This window comes from Cricetulus griseus, chromosome 2, assembly GCF_003668045.3.
Source record: "Cricetulus griseus strain 17A/GY chromosome 2, alternate assembly CriGri-PICRH-1.0, whole genome shotgun sequence".
Taxonomy (NCBI): Eukaryota; Metazoa; Chordata; class Mammalia; order Rodentia; family Cricetidae; genus Cricetulus; species Cricetulus griseus.
The window spans coordinates 276,389,480-276,412,485 of NC_048595.1; the positions used below are offsets into that span (position 1 = coordinate 276,389,480).

General features: G+C 38.3%; 1 protein-coding gene across 7 annotated transcripts in view; it reads left to right on the forward strand.

Moving 5' to 3' along the window:
- Utrn (utrophin) overlaps positions 1-23,006 on the forward strand; it is a 484,152-nt gene that overhangs the window by 384,678 nt on the left and 76,468 nt on the right. For all 7 annotated transcript variants that reach the window (XM_027402009.2, XM_027402014.2, XM_027402008.2 and 4 more), the window contains 4 exons: positions 1,345-1,613; positions 6,602-6,748; positions 9,573-9,651; positions 12,666-12,726. In XM_027402009.2, the coding sequence (XP_027257810.1) occupies positions 1,345-1,613; positions 6,602-6,748; positions 9,573-9,651; positions 12,666-12,726 (556 nt within the window). The remainder of the gene's footprint in view (positions 1-1,344; positions 1,614-6,601; positions 6,749-9,572; positions 9,652-12,665; positions 12,727-23,006) is intronic.

Consider the following 23,006-nt stretch of genomic DNA (forward strand, 5'->3'; position numbering starts at 1 on the left):
AATTACTAATGTTGTTTATACTAAAAGGCAGGATGTTATTGTAGAAGACCTATGATGAATTGTTTTAAAACATTTTGAGTTACCAGTGATAGATAGAAGACTGCATCCCTACAGGCATTCTGTTTCAAGAATTCGTTTCAGTATTCTGTAGACTATGAGACCTGTAGTACTTTGTTATGTAGGGAGCTTTGTGTTTGATGACCTTGTCTAACCATATCCATATTCCATAAAAGCTGAGGTGTGATACTTAAGAGGTCAGGTCAAATAAATGTGCTTTTGATTTATGATATTTATTTCTGGCTTAGGATGGGTTAATCTGTAACCCTTCCTTAAGGCCAGGAGCATCCATACACACATCTCTCTGTGATTAACATGCTCTTTACCATGATTGTGTGTTTTTGACCTGTATCTCTGTTTCTGTGGGTAGTCCAGAAGATGTACTCAAACCAGCTAGATAGGCAAGCGGGGATCCCCAAGTGTTGGGTGATAGACTCCCAGGCATTCTGTGCTGCATACCTGGTTGGCCTGCTTTATGAGTCACTATGTCCAGTTGGATTCTTTTGTCCTTTTCTTGTTGGGTTCACTGTTTCTGGCCCTGGCCTTTGGTTCTGACATTAGTCACTGTAATCTTTTCTTCACTCTGGATTGTCACTCTTCCCACCAGCCTTGCATTGTGCCTTCCCTTTCTATTGCAAAGGCTTAGTTTATTTCTTCTTCTCCAGCAGTCCTCTTGGCTTTGTCAAGGATGGTCCTTGTAATTTTGCTGTCTTCCTGGATGAACAAACATTCTGTTTCTATAGCTTTGATCTTCAGAAAATGCCATTGGTAAAAATGAACAGCCAAGAAAATTTAAGGATGATGGAGTCCTTTAGATGCTATATACCTTGAGTTTGCTTTTTAAAGAAAAGCGATAAATTAAACTCATAGTCTGGGAGATTTCCTTCAGAACTTACAACCTTACTCTGCTAATTGTGCTTCTAATTTCTCTTGAGAACAATGAAATGAAAAACTGTCTTTGGATTTTTACATAACTAAATTTATGCTAACGGAAAAATGTTTTCTTTCTTGAGTTGTCTTGCTACACTTCAAGACTCACAAGTGTCAAAGTTCTATCATTCATGACCATTTTCCAGTCTGAGCAACCATTTTCTTCTCCTTTTGAGTCTGTATTTAGATCTAGCTGTGCCTTACTGGTAAAAGTCATTTCTCCTTTCTTTGACCATTGTAATTCAGCCTCTGTTTACCCTAGTAGCCCTTTTAAAGGTGAGATTAACACCTGGATATAAAGGATAAATGACTAAATGACTAGATATCCAAGCTGTACCTTCTATTTTTTTTAATCAGAGTTGACTCCTGAGGAGAGAGCCCAGAAGATTGCCAAAGCTATGCGCAAACAGTCAGCTGAAGTCAAAGAGAAGTGGGAGAGTCTAAATGCTGTGACGAGCAACTGGCAGAAGCAAGTGGGAAAGGCGTTAGAGAAACTCCGAGATCTGCAGGGAGCCATGGATGACCTGGATGCAGACATGAAGGAGGCAGAGGCTGTGCGGAATGGCTGGAAGCCCGTGGGAGACCTGCTCATCGACTCGCTGCAGGATCATATAGAAAAAACCATGGTCAGCACCATTGCCTTTGACAAAAAATATTTAAGGAATGTTTTGTTGTTTCGTAGAACACAAATAAAGAGACCCACATATAGAAATCATTATAAGGAATTCTTATAGAGCTGACACAACTTCAGCTCCCCACCCAAGTCAGGAATCATGGCAGATGTTTTCCATATGTGCCATTCCCCCAGAAAACTTAAGGTGGCTTTTATGGTAATTCAGTTTGTTTAAACATTTTTAAAATTCCAATTGGGTATCCCTAAATAGTGTAGATTAGGTTTACCTATTTAAAATCAAACAAAAACCTCCCCAAACTTTTTAGATTTGCTTTGTTTCCCAATACGCCTCCCATTTTGTTTTCTTTTGTTTCCTATTCATTTGTTAAAGAAATTGCGTGTTTATTTTGTAATTATTCCCACAGCTGAGATTTAATAGAATCGTACCCATGTTGTACAGCCTACAGGTTCTGTCTCCTAGACACTCGTGGTTGGATTTAGAGGTTTAATAAAAAAACAAACTGCTTTTGCAGGAATTCTCATCTATAATTTCTATCTTATTGTCTGAGTAAATGAAACATGAATTTAGTTACAAATTCCTTTTGTAATTGGGAATTGCCCAAGGTTAAGGATATTAGTCCTATGGTGTAAATCCTCTTTCGTTACTTCTATTCTACAACATCTTCAGGAAAAAAAGAGAAAGGAATGAAATTTAGGCAGTAAAAGACACAGATTACAGCTTTAGAGTATAGCAAAGCTTATATAGTCATGAATCATGCCAGAGGATGAGCCATAAGAAACTCAGAAAGGATTAGTCCAATGCTGTCTATCATGCATGGAATTTTTATTGCAAAAGGTATACACATCTTTTGTGTACAGACACTGGGTAACATTCTTCCTTTATATGAATGTGGCTGAGTGGAAAGACAAGATCTGGGAAATTAACTTAATACTTGGGCCAGTTACATTAGTAAATATTTGTTTTTATTAAGGCTTATTATTACATGCCAAAAACTGTTTTAGTCAGTTCATGTGGATATTTCTTTTAATGCTCACGCCATCCTAGCAAGATGGGTATTATTTCATGAAAACAAAACTGAAAATAATTGCTCAAGCTCACACAGCTAGTTAAGGGGTAAAGTGCTTGTGGTTTTAAGTGTTCTTCTCTTTCACAGCAAAGACCTCTTTCATCTTAATGGTATTAAACACAACCCTGACCAACTCTTTGAGTGTAAACTCTCTAAATTTTAAACACTCCTAAATTTAAAACTTTGAAATTTAAAACAAGTTAGAAAGAATATCAGTGTTTGCCAGTTTTGATGGATGTGTTTCTGGCTACTCGGTGAATTAAGCAGACCTCTCCAAAACCCATAGTATCAAAAATACATTCCTCTAGATACATGTGAATTTAAAATAGTCTAAGAAAAAACATAAGGATTAGTTTATCAGAGCAGCTTTTTCCAAAACTGAACACATATTTTTTCTATTTATTTATTTTAGGTAGTGTAGATTTATTTGAGGCCTTATACATTCTGGGTAAATGCAGCACCATTTAGCTGTGTGCACAGCCACATTTTACTTTTTAGTTTTAGACAAGATTTTTCTAAGGTTCTGGGTTAGTCTTAAACTCACTCAGTAGCCCAAACAGGCCTTCATCTTTGTAGCCTTTCTGCCTCCACCTCCCAAATAGCTGGGATTACAGACCTTTGCTACCATGCCTGGCTTAATTTTAAACACTGAAGAATCTTTTAGTGCCTTACAATATGCAAATAGTAACAAACAACAACAAAATACTTCTAGATTTGAGTGGGAATTTACCCATTTGAATTTGAAAGTATCACTTTTTAATTTGGGATGATTAGTGTTGAGAAAAACAAAAATTTATATCTAGATAGAAAAACCCAACAGCTTGGGAGTTGTTAGTCTTATTTAAAATCATTCTCCTCTCCAACCATATCCCTTTCTTCTTAATCTACTTAAGTAGGAAGAAGAAAAATAAAACAATGAGTAGTCTAAGGAGAGAGAATAATTTGGATTAAATACTTTTTTATCTTAGGAAGTGAAAGATTAAAATTCCAAGACTCACTAAATAAAATAAATTCAATGTCTGATATTTTAGATGTGCCCTAAAGTATCTCCCATATCTAACTGGGATATATATATATATATATATATATATATATATATATTATATCCTAAGCTATATAGGGAGGTAAAAAATTAAGTACTAGGAATTTCTAAATATTAGTAATGTGCCAAAGTAATGATGGAAAATAAGAGCTTCAGGAATAACAAAATAATTTGCATTGGTAAAGATATCCTTAATAGTGCCATTTTCTGCACATCCACCTTCCAGTCGCAGATGGCTTTGAGACACACACCTGCCAACAGCCTAACGAACACCTTTGATAGTAGCAGCTGCTTCTGTTTTTATAGCAACGAGGGCCACGTAGACTCTTATTCTCTTATAGGAAAGTGCAGTCAAAACATGATAGATTACTTCTTTATACAAGAACACATGGCAGTTCTGAAGCCATTTATAATATCAAGCCCCTTAATTTGGAAAGTCTTAAAAGGCAAAAGATAAACTTCCTTGATAGAAAGGTTCCTTGTTGTCATAAAACACCTCACCATAAAAGCAAAACCAAAGCCAAAAAGACTTTGCCTGTCAAAGCTCTTTTAATGTTTTCACCTATGGCTTATTACAGGGGGGGAAAAAAAAAGTATTTTTACATAGTAAACATTTAAGTTTCTTATTGTTCCTTAAAACCAAAAAAAAAAAAAAAAAAAACCAACAAAAAACACCTGTCTTGAAGGTATGATCTAATTCTAAAACACTTTTACCATCTGCTAAAACTGGTTGTTTAAAATTATAAAACTATTAAATAGCATGTTAATCTTTAATACCTACAAACTAAAAGGATGTCGATTTTAAAATCTGGAGCCAGTTTTTGGGTCTTTGTGGGTAACCATGAAAGAGAGTATTATTACATCAAGCTAAAGTCATGGTTGAAAACCCTAGAGACATTTGTGTTCTAGCATTTGTGTCCAGCTGTGTCTTAGGGAGTCTAGATTTCTTCCGAGTCCATACTGAAAAGTTCTCTGTCCTGCCCTAACCCACACTTCTCTCTGTCCCCCACATCTGTATCAAATGTTAGTCCTTTGCACCTGTCAGGCCTGTAACTGTGTAGCTGCATGTCTGCTAACTGGATTTGTATATCCGTCTGCATGCACACACTGGGCCACACTTGGATGTCCAACATCAGGGATAGAGGAAAAAGTACTGCAAATCAGAGCTCTTTCTCTTTCCATCTTGTAGCAGGCCATGTTTCTTTTGGAGCTTCCTTTGTATTGTCTTATTTTGATACATTGGTATCTGCGGAGGTCAGAAGCAGATATTACTAAACACCTGTTGGCATCCATGAATTCCAATGTCATTTATACACTGCTGCCTCTGACACCTTGATTTTTCCTATCCTGGTTTCAGACTCAGGGTCTCTTTTGATGGTTTGTTCTTCACCTGTCCTTTGGTCTTAACCACCTGCCTTTGGCCATAGTCAAGAATTTTAAAACACTAAATTGTGTTCTCTGATTTACCTTTGAAAAATAATGCTTCCTAAACATTGGGTTTTAGCAACCATTATGATTCAGGATAGATTATAGGGGGACAAGAAATTTTATCTCTGCCCTCTTGGAAGACTACTCATCTGGCCTTAAAATCCTGACATATGACAGGGTAGCAAAGATAGATTCTGTTCTTTATTGTAACATCAGAAAGAAGCTTCATGAATGTGTGTGTGTGTGTGTGTGTGTGTGTGTGTGTGTTTGTGTGTGTGTGTGTGTGATGTGTGAGTGTGTATATGGTGTGTATAAGCTGAATGTAGGGACATGTCCCTTCTCAAACAGCTTCCTTGGGACATGACGAATGTAAATGTTAACAAAGGGAAGAACTGAAATCTGAGATGTCTAATGGTGGATTTGGAATGGCTCTGAGCAGTCACATGACACTTGGTTTGTGTGTTTTGATATGGGTTAGTTGAAAGTCATGGTTGGGCTGAAGACACCAAACAAAGTCCCAGGAGTGCAGGGAAGGAGCCCCCAGCCAAGGCTGCAGAGGTAAATCCTCTCCATGAGTCATTTCAGGATCCAAGGGGGACCAGACAAAGAATTTGTCACAGAAAGGGACCCAGTGCTTTAGATAGGTGGGCTTCTGCAGAGAAAGGAGACCATAACTGTATCATTGGTCTGTCTGTTTCATTGGTCAGTTGTCTAAACTTCTAGCTTTCCCTCTTTGTATGCTCACCCCAGCTATACACCTTCTACTAGTCTGCTCTGCACCCAGAGGTAGCAGGTCAGTTCTGAGACTCATCCAAATCCTTTTCTTTATCCTCTGCTCTCCCCGCCCCTCCCCTACACACAGACTGTTCTCACAATGGGATGCAAGCCACAAGCCACCTAGCTTTCCTCTCTATAGTATCCAATAACCATAGGTTGGTGGATGGTCAATGTCTTTCTGTATGTGGAACCAGGCAGAACAGAAACCTCCCTCCACATGTGACAATGAAGAAAGCTGCTCTCATTAGCCACCTAACCTAAGCATGACTGAGTTCAAGTCAACTTGTTGCATTAGGTAGAAAAGAAAAGGAGTAAGGAGCCATGTTATAAATGAAACAAAGGAAAAAGTCTAAAAGTAAATTAGAATCAACTCTAGAAACAATAAAGTGGGCCATGCAACAAATAGTCCCATGGTTTGCACATAAAAGATATGAGACAGAAATGCTTAGTGGCTCAAATAAGTTTCCAGCATGTGCTTTTTCTTTACACATACACGTAGATGCTCAGGGAGTATCTGGCTGCATGCTTCACTAAAGGCCTGATCCAGCCAGCTGCTGTCATGTAACATCTCTACTTGATGGTCTCACAATGGCCTTCCCATGGTCTTCGATAGGCTTTTGAGAGAGTCTCCTCCAGTGACATTTCAAAAACTCTCTTTTCTACCAGGCATTTAGAGAAGAAATTGCACCAATCAACTTAAAAGTTAAAACAATGAATGACCTGTCCAGTCAGCTGTCTCCACTTGACCTGCATCCGTCTCTTAAGATGTCTCGCCAGCTGGATGACCTTAATATGCGCTGGAAACTTCTACAGGTATCAACTCAGCCCCTTCAGAATGCTATCTAACAAATGCATAAAGAATAAGGAGAGGGAGTGGAAGTGTCAGGAGGCTGTGCAATTGATGATTTGCATTTAGTTTCCTAGTGTGAAGAGCATTCCATAGACTGCACAGGCAGAAGCCCTTGGATGGTCTTTTCAACCCATCTCACTTCTAACATGTGTATTATGTCTTCTCTCTCTTTGCTGTAGTACTTGATAAGTATTTAAGTATTTATAATGAATTTAGGAAGCATGCCATCAGATGTTTGTCTTTCTATGTCTTGAACTCAAGGGCATCATTTGCTTATGAGTATGATTTTTAGCAAAATGTATATATAATTCCTATATGATACTTGTAGAAATTTACACAAAACTCATTGAGTTGTGGAAATTGGAACCTAGAGTCTGTCACAGAAACATTTGCCGTATAGTGGCTTGTAAAGGGATAATTTTCTTATCTTTACTATGTATTTGTTTTCTTTTGGAAGGTCACAAAGCTTTTGTCCTCTGTCTTCACATTGCTCACTGTCCAGGTGCTTTCTTCATCTTTACAGAAAGCACATCCTCATCTTAGCTCTTAGAACTGACCTTCCCAAAGGCAGTTGTTTTCATGGCCTACTTGTAGACAACTCCAGATTTAACTGAGCCAGGGCTCACAAGTGTTCCTAGGTATGAGAACTGGCTGACTGCTGTCCATGCCAGGCAGGAGTTCGTGGTGCTAAGGATTAATGACACATTCAGTATCCATCTGCTAGCAATCAGAAGAATTATGCCTTTCTGCTGAAAATGAGCAGGGTCAATTTGACTAGAGAGTGACAATAAATTATCTAATTTATCTAAAATATTCCTAAGAAGACAAATGTGCAATTTTATTTTAAAAGTATGATACATTTTATGTTATGTTTCTTGTTAATCCAAGTATCAAAATGCCCAAGGAAGTCATTGAGATGACTCAGTAGGTAAATGTATTTGCTGACAACCTGAAGTTTGTTATCAGTAACCCCCACTGTAGAAGGAAAGGACCAACTCCTAAAAGTTGCACCATGACACCTGTGTCCCACAATTACCCCTGAATATTTTTAAATTTAATGGTACTTAATTTCTTATGAGATTGTAGATGCGAGATGTGAATATTCAGTATTTGACAGTTCTTTCCTATTATTGTGAAGAATGTCAATACTTTGGGATTGGTCTGGAAAAGCATATTAAATTTGTAAGTGCTCTGAGAAATGTTTGAACTTCATTCTTTTTTCTTCTGCATCATTATCTTTCATTATACTCATTTGAAGATTGTTCTTCTGGTCTTTCTTGATTTCCTTTCTGCTTTGCCCCTGTTATATTTGAAGGAAAGCAGTCATTCTTCCATTCTTATCTTTGATTCTGGTAGCTGCCAGAGTCAAATATCAGTCATGGATAAGGAAAAAAAAATTCACCCTACCAGACAGTGCTGTTAAATTTCAGGAATAGTAGCTTACTTGCCTATAAAATATGACATTTGAGTATTTGTCATAATGAGTAAAGTATATTCTGATACAATTTATGTAGCTAACCAGGAGAAGCCTGAGCTGCCCAGTGAGCTAGACAAATACAAGTTTTATTTACAGGTAACGGAAAATGAAATTGTCCATCCAAATGGAACAGCTCACCAACACTGCAGTGACAAATAACAGGGGAAAGGAGATGAAAATGTCAGAAGACTGTATGCGGTTGTTGTTGGTTTGCATTTAGTTTCACAGTGTCATAGCTGTGTTATTGTAATGTGTGCACAGTAGCCATAGATATGTACTAACAAATATAGAAGGTGGTAATATACAGGGATATGCTGAATACACATTGCAGCACATGCTCAGGGACACTTCTTTCTTTTGGTATAAATCATCAGACACAAACTTATAGGAAAATCAGAAGACATTTCACACTGGTCCCGTTTTCTATCTACCTCTCATATCCATCTATCTACTTATCTATATACCTTCCTATCTATCATCTGTCTAACTCACTGTCTCCCCATCTATCCATCTGTGGGTGCCAGATATTGCATGGGAATCAAGATTCACTAGACTCAGTACAGATTAAGTGAAGTTTATTTGGGGAAAATGTACTTACACAAGAAACAGATGACTGCTGCGGGTTCCCACTCCAAGGATGCTGACCTGACACCTGGATGCTCTCCTTGACCCAACCAGGAAGCAAAAGTGAGCCACCTGTTCCGATCCCAGACCTAAACCCACTCCCGAACATGTCCACACCTGTAGGCAGGGTGAATATCTCACTACATTGGAGTACTCTAAGCTTCATTTTTTTCACTCACTCTCTGGCACTTTTTAACAATCTGTTTTTACAAAAGAGAGATGAGTATGGGCTCACCCCATGACACATCTTAACCTAAGCTGCCTTAGAAGGACACTTCCTAAGGGGAAGTGAAATAGAACAGTTTTAAAGCAAGGTCTGGCCCCAGATGCCCAAGGTATGCATATTCAAGTTGTTTTGAGTAGTTGTATCCTCAGGAACTTACTTGTGTCTCAGTTTCTTTGTCTATAAAATGATGATCATAACAATATTTAGCTAATGAAGTCATTTCGAGATTTAAAGTTCTTACAAATAGTTTAGAAGTAGGTCTGGCTTTCTTTACCATTATTTAATGTCAGAAGTTGATTCCATACTACTTCATTCATAAGAAAGGAAGAGAAGGATTCTGCCCAAACAGTAATGAATCTATTTCATAGTAGCATCACTTGATGCAGTAATTAAACCAAGAATATTATGAAAGCCATTGTCTTGAAGTCAATAATTTCATCTGGCTTGTGCATGTGTGCAGGTTTCTGTGGACGATCGCCTTAAACAGCTCCAGGAAGCCCACAGAGATTTTGGTCCATCTTCTCAACACTTTCTGTCTAGTAAGTATAAATAAATTTGAGAGATCTTGTTAAATGAAAATATTAGCAAATTCCTTCAGTTCATCCCAAGAAGCTATATTGTTTGATATAACTGTAATTAGAATAACTGTGTTTAAGAGAGGATATTCATGAAATATTACTTATTGCTTATATAATACAGTATGCAAATTGGTTTTTCTTTAGATATGTTTTCTCATTTAAATATTGGTTTTGGTAACTAATATAGTATATCATTGCTTTATCATGCAAGGGTTATGAACCTTTCACATCAAAAATTTATGCTGTAAGATTTTGAATTAGTTTTTCTCCATTCGGAAAAAAATATACTTGGTTTTTCTTAAAGCTGCATGTGCATTTTAAATTACTAACTGTATAAAATCCTTAAACGAGAAAATTTTGATTTACTAGGCTCATGGTATTTGTGTGGACAAACATTGCAGGTTTTGTGTTGCTCATAGATAGAGTTAATGGAACATCCTCCGGCTGAATTTTTTATTTGATTGATTGATTTTTTGGTTTTTCTGAGGCAGTCTTTGTCTATGTAGCCCTGGCTGTCCTGGAACTCACCCTGTAGACCAGGCTGGCCTCACAGAGGCCTCCCATCTCTGCTTCCCGAGTGCTGGGATTAAAGGCATGAACCACCACTGCTCATGGAACGTTTAACGTTAAGTGCACTTCAAGAGGACTTACGTGAATAATTTTGAGTCCTGTCTTATTTATCATTCACTGTTGAGGATATTTAAGAATTTTGAATTTTGAAACTCACAGTTTGAGTACAAATATTAATTCTGTCTTTTACTAGACCTCAGGATTTTTTGAAGGTTAATTTCTTGGTCTTTGCATACCTAGTTACCTATTTAATTCTCAAGCTGGCCTTGAGAATTAAATGCAAAAGTCTATCAAGCTATACAAAGCAGCCAACCCACATGTTGGCACAAATGCTTTCAGCACATATTAAAGCCTTCCTTTGGTTTCCTATGGCAAGTATATGTGTAATTTAATTCAATTTAAATAAACTTTAAGTTCAAGGCCAAGAGTATTTCTCAATTATAGCAACTTTATTTTATCAAGAATCATAGAGGAAGATAAAGTTGAGGTCCATGTCTCCTAAGTTAATTCCATTGGTATTTTGTCTTTTTTTTTTTTTTTTTTTTTTGGTCACTGTGACAAAACTGGGAACCTGAATCAAAAGTCAGGCTTCACTTTCACCTTCTTGTGAAATTTAATTAATTTTTTCATGTCCCCTACCTCTAACACATACCCATCTTCAGTTCCTAAACCGAGTCTGTCGGTGTTTGTCTCTGAGTGATGTGTAACCCTTTGTAGTGGGTAAGGATGGATATTTTAATGTTTAACACATGGATGTCATTATTGTTAAAGTATTATAATTTCTAAATCCTATAGAATAAAACAAGACTAAATTCAAGAGGAATTTATAAATAATTGCGATTTTCTTTATAGTTCAAAAGGTCAGTTATCTGTTAATACTGACGAAGCCCTAAGTTTTCACCTGGCAACCTCTCCCATGGAAACCTAGTTTGTGTTCCTGGAGACATGAAGTGCTGTAGAATTGGCATGCACTTTATGTAATTCAAGCACATGGCCTTTCATTGTTTAGCAATGGATAGACCAAGAAGCTTGGTTATTTGAATCAATAATCATTAAATATGTGAAGAAGTGTGAGCAAAATTCCAACTAGTACATTTAATAATTATTTTCCCTTGCTGCTTAGAGTCCTTGGCTTGATGGTGTTCCTTGGACTTTATCCATGGTTATTAAAGAAGCCTGCTCCATGAGGCTTGTAATAAAACCTGACCTATTAGCATGGTGCCAACACTAAAATGAGGCTGACTCTCATGAGAAATTTAGTATACCCAAGTCCTCATTTCCATGTCCATTTGTGAACTTCTGTAGACACAGAAGAAAGAGCACTTGCCTTTCATCAAAACAGGAACAAATGTTAAGGAGGCAGTTTGCTGAATTATTGGCTGGAAACATGGCTGTGTCTGAACTGAACCACCGATCTACTAGGTATACTTAGGACTGCTACTTTTATTTCTGTGTACCTAGCACCTTCTCTATCAAATTCAATGTCACTTTGTGGATCTTGCTGCTTTTTAAAAAATAAAAAACAGATTTGAAAAGCTTGGCAAAGTTTAGAATCTTACAGAGTTGTAAGGTATCAATGTGTCAGAAAAACTAAGAAAAAAAAAGGTGACAAATGCCTACATGATGGTCTAGTGATATGCAGTTTTTTATTTCAGTTCACCTGGTATCTTGCCTAGCAAAATTCCTCTGGCTCTGAAGTCACGTGGGCTATTCTACTTAATAAGTTTTTAAATAACTGATTTGCCAGGAGAGTAATGTCTTTTTACAAGTTATCAGTAAACAGAACTGTGAAAACTGAAGTATTTCCAATTAAAAGGCAGAACATCTCAACCATAGTGATTTCTACTACAAACATTGAAAACTGTTTTCTGTGTATTGCAGATGAAAACAAGTTTCTAATCTACTCCTTAGACAATGGGCTTGGCTCATAAATACCCTTGCCTATTTTTATGTTAAATTTTTCTTCTAAGAGCTTCTTATAATTAAATTTGAGTGCCATCTGCTCTTAATAGCTATGCCTGTGAATATGGTACAAGGAGAAGAATATTATTAGTGATCTAGAAATTCAGTCTTGAGAGTTACGGTTTTTAATCTGAGTACAGAACATATAGGAACACAGTTTGCAGATGGCACTGAGTTCTATATGTTGTAATGGTTATGAACAATAAGTTGATTTTGTGAAAGTGCTTCCACCAAACAGGTTCTGACAGCATCGCCGCTGGAAATTGAGTCTTGGTTCTTTCCTCACTTGACATGACTCTTTAAAGCTGTTGTTTGGCCTCTTGGTTTTCCTAATTGCTTAGAGCCCAAGCAGGTCTCTCCAGAACTGCTATGAAACATGTTTGGTTGTTTAACATTAAGGTGTAAGGCTTGCTGCTGCCAATAACTTCCCTTTGTTTCCCCAGCTTCTGTCCAGCTGCCGTGGCAAAGATCCATTTCGCATAATAAAGTGCCCTATTACATCAAGTAAGTTGATTTCAATTTTCCTTTAGGTACCAAGAAAATAAAATTTTACCGAGGTATTGAAGAGCTCTCCCTTCTCTGTAACTTGTTTTGTTTTGTTGGGTTGTTGTTATTGTTATTTTGTTGTTGTTGTTGTTTTGAAATGAGGTCTCACTATGTAGTCCTGACTGGCCTGGAACTCATTATGTAGATAAGACTGGCTTTGAACTCAGAAGATCCACCCAGCCTCTGCCTCCCAAGTGCTGGAATTAAAGATGTATATCACCAAACCCAGCTCCCTGTACTTTTAAAACAGAATTTAATCTGTTACCTGGAGGAAGCTATGCATAATTAATATTGGGAGGAAATTAGTTTCAAAATCAGAGAGTTGTCATTCATTAGGTTTTCCTGGTCTTGGAGAAATGTAACTGAGTTACTATTTTATCACCATAATTATCACCCTCTTCATCCTCCTCTTCCACCTTATCATCATCATCATAAGGGTTTTTTTCAGCCTAGTTTCTTTCCTGTTTCTTCTTATGTGATATTTTTCTGAGTCTTGTCTAGTTTACACACCATTTTAGGATGCTGATTCGTGGATTACTCTGTATTTTGTCACAGAACGGAATGATGAAGTACTGCCATTATCCCTAAAAGTGTAAGTTAGTGACGCAGTTGATTTATAATGCAATCGAGCACTAAGCATTGCCATTGACCCTATTATGTGTAAGGAGAACTAGGTCATAATTCTGAGAGTGCACACCGAGTATCAATAGACAGCTGTGGCTCACATTAGCTGTGTGGCCTTGGGCAAGTTGAACGAAAATCTCTTTGCCAAGTTTTTTTTGTATTATGCCTGAAACAACGTGTGGTCTTTGAAACCCTATGGCAATTCTAGTTGACCTGTCTGATCTTTCTTTTATAAAATCTTGTAAAGACAATATTAATGGCATAGTGCTTCTTACTGTACCTTTCCTTCTATCCTAAAATCTATTCTCATTTTACAAAAAACAATTGTCATCATCTATAAAATTATATTAAGCAATGTGTGTTACTCCTTTGTTCATGGGCAGCATATAGTATATTGAGTCATGATGAATTCAAGAATGAGGCATCCAAACAGTTGATAAGGGTGGGACTGCTACAGGCCTGAATGGAAAGGAGACCAGGGCTGGGGGAAATGACTTGTCTCTACTGAAAGCACTTGTGGTCATCTAATTCAAACTTAAAACTTTCTCAGATGTTTTACATTTTTATCCCAATTAATAATAACTATAGCAATAGTGTCCAAGTTAGTTTGGTTAACTACTGACTTGAACCAAATGACAGGGCTTTAGTTATAAATCTGAGACAGAATAAGCTCTTCCTTTGAAGATGTCCAGTCCTAAAACTCCTGGGACACAGAACGTGTTAGGTTACTTAGCCAGGGAGTCTCCAGTTTGTAGATTACCATAGGCAGATTATTCTACTAAAGCCAGTGAAATCATGGGGGCCTCTAAAGAGAAGAGAGCAGCTGAAGAGAGACCAGACTTAGGAAGGGAATTACAGATGCAGCACTGGAGATGGAAAAAAGAGGAATGTAATCCTGGGAATAGAGACAGTCTCAAGAGGCTGGAAAAGGAGTGGGAGTGGCGTCCTTGTAGACCTCCTCGAGAGGAACACACCTCTTCGAGACTCAGTGCCAGTTTTTGGAAGTTTTTGTGTGGTGGCATTAGAAAATGAGTATATATATGCAGTCCCAAATCTTAGAATTCCATAAAGATTGATTAGAGTATATTAATGGATTAGAGTCCTCTAGAATCAGATTGTTGTTAAAGAAACACACAAGCTTGATCTAGTATAGAGGAGTTTGTTTTTACTAGATAAAGATAATAGGAAATCTCTTAGAACTCAGTGGTGCTTGCATACTGATTTTCTGGGAGTGTGTGTGTGTGTCTGTAGCCAGAGGGGGGACTTCTAAAGCTCATCTTTAATATACACACTTATGCTAGCTGAAGAATTTCTGTTTGTTCACATCACTGGTAGATGACCAGGTATTAAATAGTGGTTAGGCTTCCTCTAACCTCTAGTGTTTATGTTGGGATCCTGTAGGAGAAAGTTCTGGTTCTCACTGTCAGTTCTTATGGAGAGAAAATGTGTAGGAGAAAAGTTAGTTTATCTGATGTCTTGTTGCTTTATATGACATCATAACCAATAACCAACACTGGAAAAATAATATAAAATACAGCAATGGCAGTTCTTTTTTTTTTTTTTTTTCCGAGACAGGGTTTCTCTGGGTAACTTTGGAGCCTCTCCTGGTACTCACTTTGGAGACCAGGCTGGCCTCAAACTCACAGAGATCCTCCTGTTTCTGCCTCCCAAGTGCTGGGATTAAAGGCGTGTGCCACCAACACCCATCTGCAATGGCAATTCTTTAATGATGTTGTTTGGGGTAAACCTTCCTATTGTCTTCTATTATCCTTAGAAAATATCAGAATTTCTTTCTCCCTTTCATTTTTTTTTGTTTTGTTTTTGTTTTGTTTTTTGTGATATTGGCCTTCTCACGCATGCATAAAATGCATTCTGGCCACATTCATCTCCCTATCCTCTGTAATCCTTTTCTCATCTCTGTCAGTCCCCTCCTACCACCAGGTCCTTTGTCCTACCTATATGTCTTTATTTATTTACTTATTTATTTATTTAATTTATGTACTTTGTGTTTTAACTCCTCCTTTGTGAGCATGGGTCTGTAGCTGTCTGCTAGAGAATGGGGGATTTTCTTAAATACATATAGATTTAGTCTTAAATGTCTTTTAAGGTTTTTACACTTTAGAGCAAATTCTTCTAGTTATATGAAACTCATTTAACTGGCATTTTTTTCATTAGTTACTCTGTTATGCAACTTTCTAGTTTATTTCCCCATAGAAAAAGGAACATTAAACTTGGGAGGTAGAGTTAGAGAGCCAGTATTTCACATGGAGAATTGTTATGAAAACAAAATTTAATCCTTAGACAAATTCATAAGCAAGTGAATGATAAATGAAAGGCTTTTTAATGGGCACTTTCCTTTGCACGCCTGTACAAATAAAGTAGAAGAAAGATGTTAAAATCCTATTTTGCATTATTGTCACATTATTAGAATTTCCTGGGGCAAATTGAGTGAATTAATTTAGCCGACAGAAAATAGTATTCGAGTGGAAATTTTATGTTTACATTTTAATACATGTACAGCAAGGGAATGTGAAAGGAGAGGTCAAATTATTTAGAGTTTGTATCCTAATCGATCGTATAGGTTAATTGAAGTATATGTGATGCACATCAAGATAGTTTGTTATTAACATTTTGAAGTGCACTGCAGTGAGTGACATGGTTTTGAAGAGTGGCAGGATATATAGATGTGAAAAGTAAAAACATGTCTATCTTTGTTAGAGCCTGTGTTAGTCAGGTTTATGTCGAAGTTACAAATGCCTGAGAAGAAATAAATAAGCTCATAAAGAAACAGGTTAAATCAAAATGCAGAGTTGTGGAGCCCAGTCCCAGTGGATGCATCTCTGAAGCCTCCCTCACCTAAGGCTCAGAGAACATTGCAGAAGAGAGGGTGGAAAGATTCTAAAAGCCAGGGGACCGGGGAGTTTGTTGTGAGATTGTGTCTCCTAGTAACGTTAAAAGCTACACCCATAAAGCCTCACCAAGATGACTGCCCAAACATGAGCTGAACAAGGATGACACCAATGGGCATGCCAAACTGATGGGTGAAAATCCACATTGCCTCAACCCTACACAAAGAACTTCAGGCAACTGGGGAAAGCTTGGAGCAGGAGACATGACCCTCCTCTTCAGGGAAGAACATACATACCAGTTGGTTATCCAGTGCCAAACAATCAGCCCTGAAAACATACATACAAGTAATGTTATATGAACTCGGCAGCTTACATTTAGGAATGCATGTGTATGTGTATGCATGTACACATCCGTGATTCATGCAGTAACAAATAGTGAGAAAGAGGCCATGAATTTGAAGGAGAGTAAGGAGGGGTATATGCGAGGTTTGCAAGGGAGAAATGTAACCATAATCTTACAAATAAAAAGAAAATAGACATATGTCTTAGAGGTTCTATTGCTGTGAAGAAAAACCGTGACCACAGTGACTCTTATAAGGAAAACATTAAACATTTAATTGGGGCTGACTTACAGTTCACAGGTTAGTCCATTATTGCCATGTTAGGGCGCATGGTGGCATGCAGGCAGACCTGGTGCTAGAGGAAGTGAGAGCTCTACATCTAGCTTGGCAGGCCACAGGAAGACCTAACGAGCCACAGGGCCTTGTTTGAGCTTCTGAAACCTCAAAGCTCATCCCCAGCGACACACTTCCTCCAGCAAGGCCGCAACTCCTAATAGAGCTACTCCATGAAATGAAAAGAAAAAAAAAAAAAGGAAGAAAAGCAAAGCAGGTTATTTTGGGCTTACAGTTCTGGATATTCCAAGGCATGGCTGGTTGTCCCTGTCACTTTGTTGCCTGTTCCCAAGAAACATGTCACACACAGAAGGAGTCTATGGAAGAGTAAAACTTCTCAAGCCCTTAACTCATAGCCAGGAAGCCAAAGACAGGATGAGAAGGGAGCTTCAGATGATGACCCTCCGGGTCCCACCTCATCGAGGTTCCACAGCTACTCCGTAGTTCGACCTTCAGGGAGCAAGCCTTGCACACAGGGCCTGGGGGAGCAGAATATTTTAACAGTCAGACTACAGCACTGTCCCATGCTGACACACAACTTTAAGCTGTATTTGCTGCCTAGAAAGGCAACTTTCCAAAATAAATTTGCTCATTTGTTTTCTAAGACAGTCCAGCAGCAGCGCACCCTACTCTGAATATAAAACGTTTTATCTTGGTTCCTATTGCTTTTATAGTATACAGAACACAACATAAAAATCTATCATAAACCCCAGCTCTCTCCATTTTGAAATTTTGGTTCCATATGTTGTGTTTGGTGCACAGTTTCCTAGCTGGAAGTTCACTGGTAGAGAGTTTGGGAGGTAAAGGAGTGATGGCTACGACTTTGGGATGAACTTCCTCATATGCTGCATGCATCAGGAAAAACCCACTGCTTGGTAAAGAAAGCCATTGCTTTCTTCATAATAATAAATAGTTGCCCCAACTAATAATAACCACAACTGAAATAAATTACATTTAAAACGGTTTTCCCTTATTTTATATGTTTGTTTTTGTTGATGTACTTGCATGGGGGTGGGGAGGGGCACATGTTCAAAGATTTAAGTACGGAGGCCAGAGATAAGTATGTTTCTTCCTGGAAATCTCCCTACGGGAGCTTCCCTCTTTTCCTCTTGTCCAGAGGACAGATTATATCCCTGGGCTCCAGATTTATAAGTGGTGGCCCTCGGGACACACTTTAAGTCCCTTTCAAGAGGTTAGAGCTTGTGTTTTTTACTTAAGTGATAAATAAATGAAATTGAAGTGCAAGAAAACACAAAAGCCTATTTTACTAAGAAATGGTCTGTGACTCGTTATTGGAAAATAAATATTTGAAACTCACTGGGCCAACTCCACTGATGGGGAGGTAAGAGCAAAATTGCTCTATGAAAGGATGTAAGTACCTTGGGATCACTAAATTTCCCCTGTGCTTGGAGGCAGCCTCGGACCAGTGAGCACACCTTTACCAGCTTAGTGAACCAAACCCCAGGCAGGCAATCCCACATAGCTAGCTGGCTACTGAGAGGCTGTCAGTGGAATCAGATTGCAAGTTCACCACTGTCCTAGTTGAGATCTTGTAGATGGAGCTGACTGTTTTGAAAACAATGTTGCCTTTCCTAGCATTCATATGTACATTTCTGGGGCCAGGCCATAAAACTCTGGCTTAGATTTCTTAGCAACATGGCATTTTGATAACACTATCCTCTTCAGGTTGAAGTTTTTGTTTGTTTGTTTTTTTGTTTGTTTTTGTTTTGTTTTTTTTAAGAAAACTATCAGAGATGAAGAATGGCTCAGTGGGTAAGAACGTGTGTTGCCCTTGCCAAGGATCCATGTTCAGTTCCCAACACCCAAGCCTGATTTGTTTAGTCACAACTGTCTATAACCCCTTCTCCAGGGAAATCCTCTAGCCTCTGGGAGGCACCTGCACTCAAGTGCCTATTTCCCTCCCATACACACATAATATTACAAACAAATAAAAATTTAAGTTACATTTATTGTGTCTTTTCAAGGGAGGAGATTGCCACAGTATAGAGCATGGGTGAGAAGACACCTCAAAGAAACTGTTTCTCTTCTTCCACCATGTGGGTTCCCAGGGTCAAACTTAGCTTGGCAGGCTAGGTGGCAAATGCTTCCACTTCCTGAGCCATACTGCCAGCCCTAAAGTTTGATATTTTTTTAGGATCAGGAACATATTCAATTTGTAGGTATCTGCCATGTGATATAGGAAAGATTTCTGTGGAGGCATCCACAAAAGAGTGTGTGTGTGTGTGTGTGTGTGTGTGTGTGTGTGTGTGTTCATTTTGTGAAGATTAAATGGTTAAAAACATTAAATTAAGAAAAAGTACCGACATAATAATAATTAAAAATTGTAAAGTAAATAGAATATCTTCTGTTCTGGCTATGAAGTAAAATAATATAAAAGGGGTTTCACATGATCATCTAGAACAGATTCAAGATAATTAATCTGTTTTATAAATGAATGAACACCTGAAGTGATTTTTTTTTTGAGACGCTAATATATGTACATTCACCTTCAAAAAGAGACCACAAGGATTTGATGATAAGTTCCTCTGGTGAGGTCATACTCCTGATGTCCCTGGCCCGAGTCAGAGCCACACCAGGCTCCCCAGGGACAGGGCAAAAGCAGATGGCTGATGGGAATGTTGATGGGTGGTTTGAGTTCCCCTATATAAGGATCAAAGGGAGGTGGAGGTGTGGTGAGGTGGCAGCCAGGGTTCCTTATGAGTTCTGGGTCACTGTGTTTATTGAGCATGTGCAAGTTTCAAATCAGTCTTTGATGCCTTGCACCAAACTATTTCCTGCCCCTTCCCTTACACCCAGGTCCATCCAACCTGAGAGTTTAATTCTGCTACTTAATGTAAAACCGAGTACAGGCAAATCTTGTCTCACCGTTCTATAGAGATATTCTGTCATCCCAGCCTACAGCATTGGCTTTCTGAATTTGGCAGTGTAGTATACCTATTTCTTGCATCCCTCTACAAGCTGTGCCTTTGGACTGGCTCCTGAATCTCAGATTATTTTAAGCGCACTTTACAGTTGAATCCAACAGAGTTCTTTACTGTTTATATTTTGCATTTCCTTCCTCATTACCAAGAGGAGCCAGTGATATCTTTTAAGGAAAATTCTGACCCTTCACAGTATGTCTCATGAGAATTATGAACAAAGCTCTCTGTTTTGGCATTTTTGACAGTCAAGCTTTCTCCTTAACCCTGCCAATCTCATCCCCAAAAATATGATCTTGAATATGATCTTGAATTTCCTGCCTCTGGAAATCTAAAAGATAAGTGCTTGTGAGGCAGTTAGAGAAGCTGTCTATAGCCAGAGGAACATGGAGTTACTCCTCACTTTCACGTCAGCCTCTCCCTGCCCCAGCAGCCCCCCAGCACTTGTGATCCTGTTCACAGAGAGAGGACTCAAAATGCATTAGTGCCCCTTGGGGTACTGGATTTTTGTTTTTCTTCTTTTAGCCCATACTTGAAGAAACCAAAGATTGAGGAGGAGATGGTGGCAAAATTCCTCCTCTTAGATCTTTGAGATGACATTACTCAAATGATTGCTGTCACTCTGGGCTCATGGCATTTGTTTCACTCTATAATTTAGACACCTGTGTCAAGTTGAGTGGTTGAGATCTCTTGCTGGATTCCTAGATTCAGATTTTATAAGTGTATAGAGCAGTTGTTACAGTAATGCCAGGGCTTTTGTTTCACCTTAATCGGGTTTATTATCTATTTTTTTCCTTATCACTTCTTATCTGCTAATGTACTATATAACTTCCCTAGGAAACTTCGTATGCCCAGAGATAGGACCTTCCCACTGGGCACCATGGGGCTTGTTGATAGTTTTGATAAGACCAGTTTGAATGAAGGCAAAATGTTAGAAGCCAAATGCAAATGGTTGAGTAGATAATGGGACACCAGGAAGTGTAACTATTGCATAATAGCTAGTAGACAATGTGTGTTTAAAGTGTGTGTGTGTGTGTGTGTAGGACTGTAGTGTTTGGTTTTTGAGGAGACTAATTTTACTGTGCAAACTAATAGTGTAGTACAATTTTTTTTTTTTTAAGTCATTGGTGGGGATTGGCTGCTGCTGTCAGTGATTTTCAGTTAAGGGGGAAAGGAAGGCAGGCAGAAGAGGGAATGTTACATATTTGGGAGCAGGGAGATAGAATCCGCATCTTACAGTTTTTAATTTTTCAATGCAATGCAAGAGAAAGGCAAGGTAATATTGTGGAAGGGAACCCCTTTTGGAACAGAAAGAAGAAGGAGGTAGGAAGGGGCTATTGCCTTGGAGTTTAGGGGGACTAGTTCAAGTGTCAGTAACCAGGTGTTTAGGGCTTGGAATCAAATATTTAAAGTAGTGCTGCTCTGTCTGTAGAGTGATTTTTCTCCATCGTATTCAGCCACAGCTGCTTCGGTTCCAGAAAGGCAAAGTAATTGAGCAGATCCAGGCCTGAGATTTGCCAGGGGTGAGAAGGAAGGCAGGGCCATCAAGTTGTTTGTAGTGATTATAATGATGGACTACAGCCTCAAATATGGATGGAGTCATCAAGAAATATTTTAAAAACCTTAATTCTGCAAATCCACTTCCATATCAAGAACTCAGGCTTAAGTCAGACCATCTGTGCCCAGATCTTCGCTCTGTTCCTGTCCCATAGCCCTCGGCAAGATATCTAAGTGCCTTCCACTCTCCTCTCCCATGTCTGCAAACAGTAATCATAGTCACCTACATCACAAATAGCATCATCATGTGGGTTGAGCTTCTTACACACAGAAAAGTATAGTTTGCTCACTGGAATAATATACTATTACTTAATTGAAAATATTATTTAATCCTGAACCAGCCCTTTTCTTTCACTTTGCCCAGCAAAGAAGAAATCTTTCTTTCCCTGTGCCTGTGCTGGCATTGGCTGCATGTGCAGTTGCTTCTCTTCCATTTGTGCTTGCCATGAATCGGTCTCCTTTAGTTTTTGCTCCTTTAGTTTTTGCGCTCATGTGCCTTTATATTTATAATCAGAAAAAAAACAGTAAATAGTAAACCTTGGGGAATCCTGTTCAGCTGTAAATTGGATAGATAGTAACAGGTGGGTAGATTTAGCCACCTGTCAGCCTTTGGACAAGAAAAATACCTTCTATTCGGTTCGAATTTTTAGGTGGGGAATGTGAAGCTGCTCTACTGAGGACAAAGAGGCTTGAAATTTATCTTCCCACAGCAATAGCTTGCCCAGCAATCCATATCATTCCTTTATCTAACAAGCAAACCAACAAAGATGGAGTATGCGCTTGGTTGGTTCATGGCCTCTTTGCAGTGTTAGGATACGGCATTTTTGTATTTCAATTGTTCATATACTTTCTTACATGATTTGCATTTTATTCTCTCTGGTTTATGATATTACATATTCTCAATAAGAGCAGATAGAAGCCTCTGCTACTCCTTCACCTATTTCATTAAAAGGTATAGAATGTGTAAGCTGTACCTTATCCCTACTGAAACACATTAGGGTAAAATTGTCATTTATGATAATTACTCCAAAGCATTAGTGTATAGCCTCAAGAAGGACTGTCCCACATGTTGACGGACAGCTTTCAAAACGAGCAAAATCTTGACTTTTATGTAAATTAGAATAAATAATTTTAATCAACTCACTCACCTCTAGCATTTGTTTTTTATGTCTTTATATTTGTAACTGGAATGAAATAATCAATAACAGACCTCATGAAATCCAGTTGGAACCATACCATTGGATAGATAGTAGCAGTATTTGTCTGTATGTCAGTGTTTGGACAACATGTCTGACAGATCAACTTTCGTAAGGTATGAGAGTCAGGAAGAAGTTATACCAGACCCCAAGGAGGCAGAGAGCCACATCTCTGTAGAGCAGGTTAAGGGATATCGAGTTTCCTCAGAGAAACAAAGTTGACAAAGTAATCAGTGTCTGTGGGACAATAATCCATTACATTTCAGGGCACATGATTTCCACTTCTGTGGACAAGACTGACCTGATGAATACTGTCCTTCAGTTTACATCATTTAAAATAGTGCAGAAATACTGTAAGTTTCACAGGGTACCAAGTAGAGTTTTCTTCATCAAAAGCTT